Source organism: Empidonax traillii, unplaced genomic scaffold, assembly GCF_003031625.1.
Source record: "Empidonax traillii isolate 1590-97213 ecotype Southwest subspecies unplaced genomic scaffold, ASM303162v1 scaffold563:size410408, whole genome shotgun sequence".
Classification (NCBI taxonomy): Eukaryota; Metazoa; Chordata; class Aves; order Passeriformes; family Tyrannidae; genus Empidonax; species Empidonax traillii.
This window is the reverse complement of record NW_020955756.1, coordinates 77,711-88,463: the sequence shown is the minus strand read 5'-3', so window position 1 is coordinate 88,463 and position 10,753 is coordinate 77,711. Positions and strand designations below refer to the sequence as shown.

At 42.7% G+C, this 10,753-nt stretch overlaps 1 protein-coding gene across 1 annotated transcript; it reads left to right on the top strand.

Annotated features, from left to right (window-relative positions):
* The first annotated feature begins 22 nt into the window (after positions 1 to 22).
* Positions 23 to 7,995, top strand: CUNH1orf131 (chromosome unknown C1orf131 homolog). Its single transcript, XM_027897841.1, has 7 exons — positions 23 to 83; positions 231 to 532; positions 2,825 to 2,881; positions 3,935 to 4,030; positions 4,715 to 4,801; positions 5,777 to 5,829; positions 6,465 to 7,995. Exons 1-7 carry the CDS (start codon positions 23 to 25, stop codon positions 6,592 to 6,594), a joined length of 786 nt encoding a protein of 261 aa, XP_027753642.1. The 3' UTR covers positions 6,595 to 7,995.
* The last annotated feature ends 2,758 nt before the right edge of the window (positions 7,996 to 10,753 follow it).

Sequence of the window (10,753 nt, the reverse complement as noted above, 5' to 3'; positions counted from 1 at the left end):
GCGCCCGCCGACCGCGGTAGCCATGGGGCCGCGGGAGCCGCACCGCCGGCTGGAGGCGGTGCTCGGCGCCCTCTACGACCTGGGTGGGTGCGCGGGGCCGGGCCGGGCGCTGCGCCGGCACCGCGGTCCTGCCCGGGGGCCGGGGAAGGGAGGGGGCCGGGCGTGTTCGCTCCGGAGCGGGGCGGCGGAGGCCGCGCGGGGCTGACCCGCGGCATGTGCTCGGCTCGCAGGTGAGGAGCCCGGCGGCGCACGGGGCGCCGCGCAGGACGGCGAGGGGAGCACAGGGGCGGCGGCCAAGGAAGGAGAAGAGGAGGAGGAGGAGGAGGAGGAGAGCCGGGCGCCGCAGCCGCCGGCGGGCGGGCGGCGCAGGCCCCGCGATTTCTTCGGGGAGCTGCGGGCTGAGCTGAGCGCCGCCGCCGCCACTCCTCCGCCGGCCCCGGCCGCGCCGCCAGCCGTGGAGGTCGTGGTGTTCCGCGGGAGGAAGAGGAAGGAGCGGCCCAGCCCCGCGGCAGCGCCCGCCGGCGGAGCCCAGGTAGGGCCGGGAAGGTAGGGAGACCCCACTGCCCCCTCCCGCAGGGTGGGAGCCGTGGGACGGAGTGCGCTCCCTGGACACGGCACCAGCCCCCTCCCGTGCCTGGGTTTGTCCCACTTGCTGATACAGCTGCCTGGAAATCCGGGATCTTTTGGCGATCCGCGTGCTCAGTTCGATGGCATCCAGTCTTGCTGATTTCCAGCGGGGCTGCTGGATGAAGCAGGGGTGGGGGTAGGACTTGAAGACTACTTTTTTTCCGATTTCAGAAGATCTCTGGTTAAGTATCCTATATTTGAAATAGTCGTATTCCAGCAAAATAAGTTGATCTGCAGATGGGACTAAAGATACGTCAAGTGAATGAAACGGAAAGCAAAGCCTCTTGGTTACTTCAGTGCCCCAGTGTTTTGTCTGCTGCTCTGTTCCTGTCAATAGGTGTGGATGTGAGGTGCCAAATCTTTCTTCTCTGGCATCACAGCAACACTGGGCTGTTGACAAGCAACATGTGTCTTGGAGGATTAGTATTGGGTAGTTGATGGGGGAAGGCATGACAGCATTAGATTTCAGTCTTCTGGTTTGGTTTTTGGTGCTAAATTACCTCGCACTGCCAAAAACTGTAACTGAGTTGCTTCAGTGGGAAGGCCTGGAAGGCTTGTCTGGAAGTTGAGCAGAGGGGAGTCCCTTGCTGGTTAATTGGTCTCCAGATTTATTGCTTCTCTAATTGTTCTTGAGTTGTCTTTATGACCATAATATCAGAAGCCTAACTCTACAATAAACTCTGCTGGGCCATCATATGGCTGTCTGGAATTTGGGGGAGACTTACTGATATCTGGGGTTGAACTGCTTAGATTTGGGAAGTTCAAGAGACTGACCAAGCAGTTGGTTGAATCCATAAACTTTTGTGCTTTTTCCAGAATGTTTTCCTCTAGAAATTACCCTAAGTATTTATTTTTTTATGCTTTTTACAGCTTAAATTTTAATAACTAAGAAGACTGGTGTTAGGCTTGTTAACAAAATGCTCTGAAGATAACCAGATTTACTTGTGGTTGAGATGGACATTTTTATACAGAAGCTTTTGGAGAGCTGTGGTGGATGCACAGGGAAGCCCTGGTGTAACCCTCAGGCCTGAACCGATGACTCAGTGTGGCTTAAGGTCCTGGAGAGTGAAAAGGAAATACATGAAAAGCATATCCACTTCAGCTTTAATGCTTATGTAGTATTCCTGCATCCTTATGGGGGATAGTAGCCTTGAGAGTAAACGGGGAAAGATGAGCAGATGATACTCTTTAACAGATGGCAGTTTCCTTGCCTGTGCTGCCTGCCCACATCAGTGCGCTTGGGAGCTGGCAGAGCTTCCACTCAGAGAGGTGGTTTGGCTTATCCAACCTGAAATCAGTAAGCAGACACTATCTAAAATAATCTTGGGAGATTTGTTAGTGTTTCAAAGTGTCCTGTGTGGGACACTCCTGTAACAAGCAAGCATGGAGCTCTTTTCCTTGGGATTTTACACTTCTTTTTCTTCCTAGGATACAATCTGTTTCCCCGGGAGAGTTCCCCTCCAAACTGATTACTGCTGATGGAAGGTCTCTGTGTAAATCACAGACTAGAAAAGATCTGGTTTTCATTGAACTCCTTCTGAGCGAGTACTTTCTCTAAACAACACTAAGTGGGTTCTACCATTTGCCAACTGGGCACCCTTTGAAGCAGTTTATCTTGCACTAGTGAAGCTGGATATGGGCACTAGTATATACCCATGCATTTGGGAATTAAGCTTGTTGCCCTGGCTGTCGTTACATCCTCTATTACCAGTGTGCTCTCTGTCTCAAACAAAATGACTTAAAATGCAGTTGTCCTATCCTACATTAGCAGTTTGGTATCAATTTGGAAGTGGAAATGCGTGGGATGCGTAGCTCACATGTGGCAGTTTTTCTCTTATAAGATGTAATTATTCTTGAAAATGTATAAATTAATTGCAGCTATTAATAAGTTTCTGAACTATGAAACTTTCTGTAAGCATTAGCAGATAGATGATCTAGTCAAGGAAGTGCAGGACAAAGCTATATGCACTGTACTGTAATGGTACCCTATAAAATGTGCAAGATTGTTCGAATAAAAATGCCATTGAGACTCTCTCTTTTAATAGATCCAGGTAATAAATCTAGAAAAAGATACTGCTGGAAAGCTGTACCTACAGCTCAGTTTACATTTCACTGCTTTTCAAAAAACCTGTTATGATCAACATTTACATTGGTTTTATTTGTTATATTAATTGGAAGTGTTTTATTTTGTTTATAGACCCAAATAGTGAATGAGGAGAAAAATATGAACAAACAAGAATTTAACTTCGAAAAAGTAAGTCTACAGGAGCTGTCCAATCTCATTGTTTTGGTGTGTATGTATCAGTATTTATATCCTTGGGAAAGCTATGGTGGGACCAATGGTAAACACTTCCAGAAATGGCTATCTCTCATAGGTGAGACTTTCCTAATAGGTAATTCTGTCTGCATGCCATGCTGAAGGAGGAACATCCTGCTTTAATCAGCTGCTCTGTGTGAAGAGGCTTATTACAATTCTGTATTTACAGAATTGTATTACAATTCTTCTGATCTTTCAATGGGAGTTTGAGGTGGAACACTGTATGTTAGCTGTGTAAAGCTACTGGAGTACCCATAATGTTTAGCATAGCTCTTTCAGGCCCACAGTGTTAAATCTTGGATTTCTGAAAAAAAAAAAAAAGGGAAAAAAAGGTGTATTGGCATCTATTTGTGGAACAATAGATGGCTTTTTTCCATTTGTCTTTTTATTCTCTTTTGTTCTTATATGAGCATAACTAGCATTGGCCACCTTAGATACTAATTCATTTACAGATGTGTGCAAGTTGTTTATGTGCCTAATCTCTGCTCAGGGATGTGCTATGATCCTGTGAAATCTCTCTCTGGAGATTCTACACAGAACTCCGTGCTGCTAAGAAGAGCGAGGATTTAATCACTGATGTTAAAAAGATTATGAATTCAGCACTAGTTTTGCCAGAGTATTCTTGTGCATTGTTAACTGTATGTATGTGTGTAGTCAAACCACTTCACCATCTGCCCATCCACGTTTCTTACTGGTTAAATTCTCTTTTTTTTTATATGGAGGAGATCCGTTCCATGTGTTGTTTTATGTGAAATGAGGAGAATTTAAAATTGTACCCCGACAGTCCTCATTGTTCACAGATTTGTTGGACAGTGGTTAACTGTTCTACGGTATAGCTCCAAACTCAGCTAGTTTTATTTTATAGCATGCTGATTTCCAGCATTAGCTGGGATTTCCTTGGGAGTATGACTTTGTTGTGGTCTGCCAAGCATTACTTTACAACAGGTTGAACAAATTATTAAATGCTTGCAATTTTCTGTAATGTTCTAGGCTCGTCTGGAAGTGCACAAGTTTGGAATCACTGGCTACAAGAAGCATGAACAACGCATATGGGAACAGGAGCGTGCTATCATGCTGGGAGCCAAGGTACTTGTCACTTGGTTTGTGCTGAGAGGTCACCCACTATTACAGTGCAGGAACATGGTAAAGAACATGGGGAGCTTTGGTACCACTTTTTTAAAACACGAGGTCCCCTGCCCTGGTCCTTTTCCCACCTCATCCTTACTTTTACATCTTCTATTCTCTCTTGTCTATTTTCTGTAGATGACTGGAAAATCAGTGTAGTTGTGTTATCGGAGAATTAGGGACTGGTTAGGCTGAAGAACAACATGTACTGATTTTTAATCAGGCCATTCAAAACTAAATTGTTGGAGAGAGAGGCTTGCTTTTTAAAGCTTCACTCTCCCAATGAGTTAAAGATGGAGAGAACTTTTCAGTTTATCATCACAAGTGTAAAAGAAAAATTATTTTTTATATGTTTTTTATGGAGTGGGGAGAGGCATGAGCTTTCTAGCTCAGTGTGTATGTGGAAACCTTGTAGGACTGATACAGAGCATTATCATTTTCCTCTACTGTCTTCACCAAGAAAGATGCGCTTTCTAGTTGGCTACCTTATAGCCCCTAAGTCCCTTTCTCTCACCCAGAAGGAAATAAGTGTTTCTAATGTTTCACCACCACCACCTGGAAAATACTGTCCGTGCAAGTGTGTCAATAGTTTTTGAACCTATTTTAAAATTTAATCGGTGGTATCCCTCCCAATCTTTGTTGCAGCCCCCCAAAAAGGAGCATGTGAACTACAGGATCTACCAACAGAAAATGAAAGAGAAAAAAGCAGTGAAAGATGCTGATAAGGAAAAGGTTTGTGTGAAATTTTCTGTATAAAAAGGCAGCATGTAAGAGCTAGCCCAAGAGCCTGACAGATAATGCCTCAGGCGCAGGAGGAGTGCCCAAGATTGACACCTGCTGCTCCCCATGGATTGGGTTCCTGGCTCCCACAGGAGTAATCTTATTGGTGAAAGCTGGTTGTGTGCAGTATGAAGGGCACAGAGTTAGTCTTGTGTTGTGGTGGGTTTCACTGCCTCATCCTTTGAGGCTGATAGACCAATGACACAAAATCAGCAGTTGTTTGGTTTTTTTTAATCCTTTTAAGATAAAAAAAAATGGCCCTCAATTAAAGTTTGTTGCATGTTGTCTAGCCACAGAGAGCCGGATCTTCAACTGCTTTTATATCAGCACAATTCCATCTAGGATCTTGCTCATTATTTAAAGCAAGGGTGAGGTTTCTGTTGCATCCATCCTCTAGCACAGCCCGTCTGGCTCTGAGCCTACTCCCTGCCCTCTCATGTAGGTGGGAGCAGGCTGTGGCATGGGTAAATGCTCTGTCAGCCAGTTTCCTGCCACCCTCTTTCCCAGGGACCTACTTCTCTTCCTCTGTCATGTGGCTTGAGGCACATCCAGTGCATGACCAGACATGGTTAAACCCTGTTATTTGACAGATACACTCAGCTGGGGGACAGGGCACACCTGCCTGGTGGCAAGTCCGTCTTTTGACCCTAGGATCTGTCACATGCCCAAGGAGCAAGCCTCTGCTTCTGCACGTGGCAAGGACAGCTTGTTGGGCATGAGTGGGCTGAAAGGCGACAGGAAGGGCTCTGGGCACTCCTACCAGTGGTACCACAATGCGTTGCATCACTTGTTCTGTCAGAAGGTCTCCCAGCTTGCTTTAAGTGCCTGTCACTCTGTGAAGCAAAGGCTACGGTGTGTTTTATGTGCAGGTGGTTGTTTAATGAACACACTCTGTTACTTTTTCATTAAAATATGTATCTTTAAAAACAGGAACATAAAGGTGATTCTCTTAAGAAAAAGAAGAAAGAACAGAAGGAGAGGTGAGTTGTTTTTAACGAGTTGAAATTAACTTGCTTTTATATAGTCTCCCCAGTGAATCTCCCCTGTGTAACTGTACCAGAAGTCATGCACATCAGAGTGGAAAGTACTTCTCCAAATGCAGAACTCCTCAAAAAACAGTGACATTGCTCTTTGTCTAGCAGTTTCAGAGGCTGTAGCTACACAGCTTAACTGAAAATATATCAGTTCTGCCCCAACAAGTCTTAAGACTGCAGCTGGAGGTGAGATGGATGAAAATCCCTGTGTGCCGATGCATCACTTACTCAGAGAATTTGCCCTAAGAAATAATTTATGCAAAATACAAGCTACAGTATACAGAGATTTGAAAGTGAGCTGACATTCTTAATCATAGGATCACTCTGTACTCTTCATGTTCCTTCTCTATCCAAAAATCTTTGTGTTTCTAAACATTTAGAAAGGTAAATCATGCTGTAATGTGCCACAAATTTTGAATGTCTATGAAGGTAAAATGTTCTGGGATCATTACTTGCTATGATTTGACACTCCTTAATACCAAACACTGAATGCATAAATAGGTGACATTTTTCATCATATTAAGCATTTTCATGTGTTTCTGCTTTTCTCTTAATTATTGTTTTTCCTCTTCCTATTTCAGGAAGGCCAAAAGGAAGAAATCAGTGCCTAGCATTTGGCCTGCAGGACAAGTTGGAAAATTCAGAAATGGGACCTTGATTCTGCAAAGCCATGACATAAAGAAAATCAAATCATCCAAAGTTAGGAAATGAACTTAATGATAGAGTGAAATGGACAATTGCATAAGATAGAATTCATATTGCTACCAACACAGACAGAGCCTCTCGCCTACCTACTACGCCATAATTTTTTAAATTTTGTTGTTGCAGGATTTTCTATGTTCCATTCTGCCTTGGGAAGAATATGAGAATTTATCATTTTATAAATAAAAATAAGAGTTTTTATTAAGAAGGTTACACAGCCTATTTTATTAGTCAATATATGCCAAAACAAACATTTCACTTTTTAGAATCAGCTTATTGGCTGTAAGTAAAATATTAATTTAATCCATTAACTAATGGATTAAAATATATATCTCTTCACTTTTATATGGAAGGAATATGGAAAAAGCAATACCTTACTCACTCTGAACCTGAAGTGGGTGGTCTCCAAACATTTACTGAACATAAATTTGTTTCCATATTTTTATGGAGTGTTAGGGGCTAGTGGAACTGCACAGGAGATTTCCTGTCTAGCAAAACCTCAAGGTTTCAAAATTACCTTCTTTGGAATGAAAATAGTATTTTTCTAAAGTTTTGTCCCAGTAGGAGTTACACACTCAACTTGTATGTCTCTGCAGAGATCTTCAAATAAGCAGTTTCAAATAGTGTTTTGTTGGCTTGGATGGTTTGTTTTTAAAAACGAAACCATGTAAGACTGAGACAAAAGAAGCATAGACACTCAATAGCTGCTGGTTGTTCCTGGGAACTTACGTTTGTTTTGTTCGGTGTCCCCATGCCACTAAGGCGTTTCTGTGAAATCTTTGTCAAAACTGAAGTTTTGGGTTTCAGCAGTTTGGTGTTTCTGGAAGAACAGTTTTTTCTTCTGTAGCTAAATATTTGTTGGGGTTTTTTTTTGTTTGGTTTTAAGGTGGTGTATCCTTTAGAACTGGCAATGGTTAGTAACCTTCCAAACTGAAAGAAACTTTGGGGTGTACTGGTACCCCTGTGGGCACGGAGCCTGAGCTAGGTGATCTCTAACCCTGCGCGAGCAGCAAGGTCTGTGTCAGCTTGCAGTCAGCTAATAGAGCAACAGCATCAGAGGCTGCCCTTGTCTCAGAATGGGAAAGTGTTCTGTGGTAGGGAGGGCCACCCCACAGAAAGGGATGCTTTCTGGCACGCTCCTTCCCTCACACCTTCCACCTTACTGGAGGTCCTGGAAAAGTGCTCTGCCACCACAGAGAGGACTAAAAGGAGGGAGAGAGCCTGTAAGAATCAAGAGGCAGGTAAAAAGTGGAAGGGAGTGTTTCTGGAGCCATGTGGGAAGAGGAGGGGTGTGCAGAGTTGGGTTGCTAAATGCTGTTATCACATTTCATTATTGCATAATTTGGTTTCTTGTTATCCAGTATTGGTTCAGATTCAAACTGGAATTAACAATCCTATCTGGTTACAGACTTAATGTCTTATTTCACATTACAGAAATGTTGAATCACCATGGCATGTGAAGGTGTAATCACTAAGAAGAACTGAGTACAGACCATCAAGACTTGTTGAGGCAACAGATGGGTCTTCGATGTTGTGGGATAACCTGTATTTTTTAATTCCTTTTAATCCTTGAGCTTAGTTTTCACTGCTCACTTCTTGATGAAGTTTTGTTCAGCTGGTTGCATATAATGTGTTGTGGGACTTTATGTCCTCAGTCATCTTAGGTAAGTTAAAGGGTTTACTTTCCACCTCCACAGCTCCCAAAAGCTGTTTGGGAGTGAAGCTTGGTCAGAATGGGGTGTCTAATTTTGCAGTCCTGGTCTCAAGCTTATAAGCTCTGTAAAGAAGAGATGAAAAAAATCAGTTCTTAGAAGGCTGAAATCTGAAATGCCAAGTAGACAGTGGAACATTAAAAATTTTGAGGGAAGAAAACGAAAAGTTATTCAAAGTGTTGCATCTTCACAGTCATAATGTTGGTGTGTATGCATAATGAAAGCTTTTTTACATGGTGATAGGTTGCTTATTTATATCAAATCTCCAAGGTGATTTGAGCTGGCCATGCTACATTCTTGTAGGATGCTGTCCTCAGGTAGGCATGGTACTTTTAGTCCTGTTTTGTTACTAGATGCATCAATCACATCTGGCAAATAAAACTGTTCAGAGCCTGTTATGCACCAGTGTTTTTCTGGGCTGGCATGTGCTGGTAATTAGCAGAGTACGTAAGTTTGTGTTCAGGCAGCAAGCTCTGTTGGCTTCTAAGCACATGCTTATACATGAATGTCAATGTTGACTGAATAACTGGAAAGGGGGAGCAGGACCCATGTTCTTTTGCCCTCTACTTGCAGTTGCATACAGGAGTGAAGTATAAAGGATGAACAGAAGGATTTTTCCTTATCTACCTTCTCTTGCATGCCTTTTCCTACAACCCTTATCTTTATTCCCTATGTTTCCCCATATGCTAAAGCCATTGTGACTATCTTTTCTCCCAGTCAAACCCTTTTCCGTGAAGGAGTTGATGCCAGGTTGTTGTCTCTTGCAGGAGAAAAAAAGAAAAGGTGTAATAGATGGTGTCTCCACAGTTGTCTGTAGTTACTTCTGATTGTTTTGGCTAGGTTCCTGTTTCTTAACCTGATGCTGCTGTCACTGTTATCACCATGCTTTATTCTGCTTTGTGAAGGTTGTGTGGCTTCCATGACTGCCTTTTTGCAGGGGCTGTGTACTGCCTCTGTAGGATTGCTCAGTCCCTCACAAGCCATCAGCTTGATAAAGGTGTGCAGCTCCAAGATGACGGGCCATTTTAAACCATCTCACAAAGTTTTTGCCTCCCCTGCCATGACAAGCTTTCTACCCAGTTTGACTTTCACCCCAAGGACTTTCCAATCGGATCCTAGCGGTGTCACAGTTCTTTCCAGGCTCTGTTTACTTCAGTGTCAGAAATTTCTGGAGACTGGGAAGTCAAGTGAAGTGTCTTAGGTGGGATGCAACTAAATAATATGTCCCGTATAACCAGTGTGAGCCAGAGCTAACAAAGTGGTACTGGGAAAGAGAGGTGTTTCATGCCACTGAATCCAGGGTATGTCTGAAGTTAAGGCACAGGTGGTTGCTCTGGGGGAGGACTCTTGGATTTCTCAGCTATGGAATTACTCTTGATTGTGGTAACAAAGCAGGTGCCAACAGTTAGAATTAGGCGTGTGTTCTGCATAAGTGCCTCATCTACATTATGGCATAATATTTTTTATAACCATCAGGAATAATAAATACAATTCCAATGCTGAATTTGTTGGCAATGTTATAAGAATTTATTTAGAAACTGTAAAACAGCAAAAACTTATACATCAGGTTTTCCAAAAGGGGAATAATAATAATACACAAACTTTTAGTTGGACCAAAAGACAAAAAGCGGTTTGTTTCTAATTCAAAAAATACAAACATTTGCTACAGGTACAAAATTATAAAAAGTTTGTATTTTCCTTTTGATCTGGTGATAGACACGTAAAGCAGAGATGTATATTTCACCAGCTCCAAATTAATATAAGCTATGGGAAATGACAGTAAAGACAAAAAAGTGTTGTAGTTAAGAAGAAAACATAGAAACAACTTCTTGTCTTTCATTTAACCAGAAGTGAACACCATTATCTTATTCCTTTGCGCTTTTTTGGTTGCCAACATTTAAATTAGTGTTATTCATGCTTCATATGACAATCAGAAATAACAGCAGGTTTACCTCATGCATTTATTTTTAATATTCATCACATAATATCTTCTCACCATGCTACCTAGAAAGGTTAGTGTTTTTATTGACAACATTTAAGGGAGGTGGAGGATGGTGGAATGCAATCAGGATCCAGGAATATTTCTACCTACTGCTTCATAAGAATCAGTTAGAAACCTTCCAATTAGCTTAAAAAATAATTTTGTAATTAATTCTGCGTGGAACTGTTTGCAATAACAAATGTAACAAAAAGGTCATTTAACAGAAGGGGAAAATGCTGCTGAGTGTCTCTGTCAGTGGAACATAGGTCTGTCTCCTGTATTGTGCAAAGATGCAGGAGCACTTCACATCCAGTCTCTGAGGTTTGTATATGGGCTCCTGCACCTCAGAAGACCAAGTGCATTCTGATTTATAGGGAATTTGTGCTTCAGGCTGCTGCTCCACCTGGCTGTGTGTGTGCGGCATTCAGTAGAGCTGGGCAGAGGAACCACCAGAAATGTTGTCAGTAAAAACTAG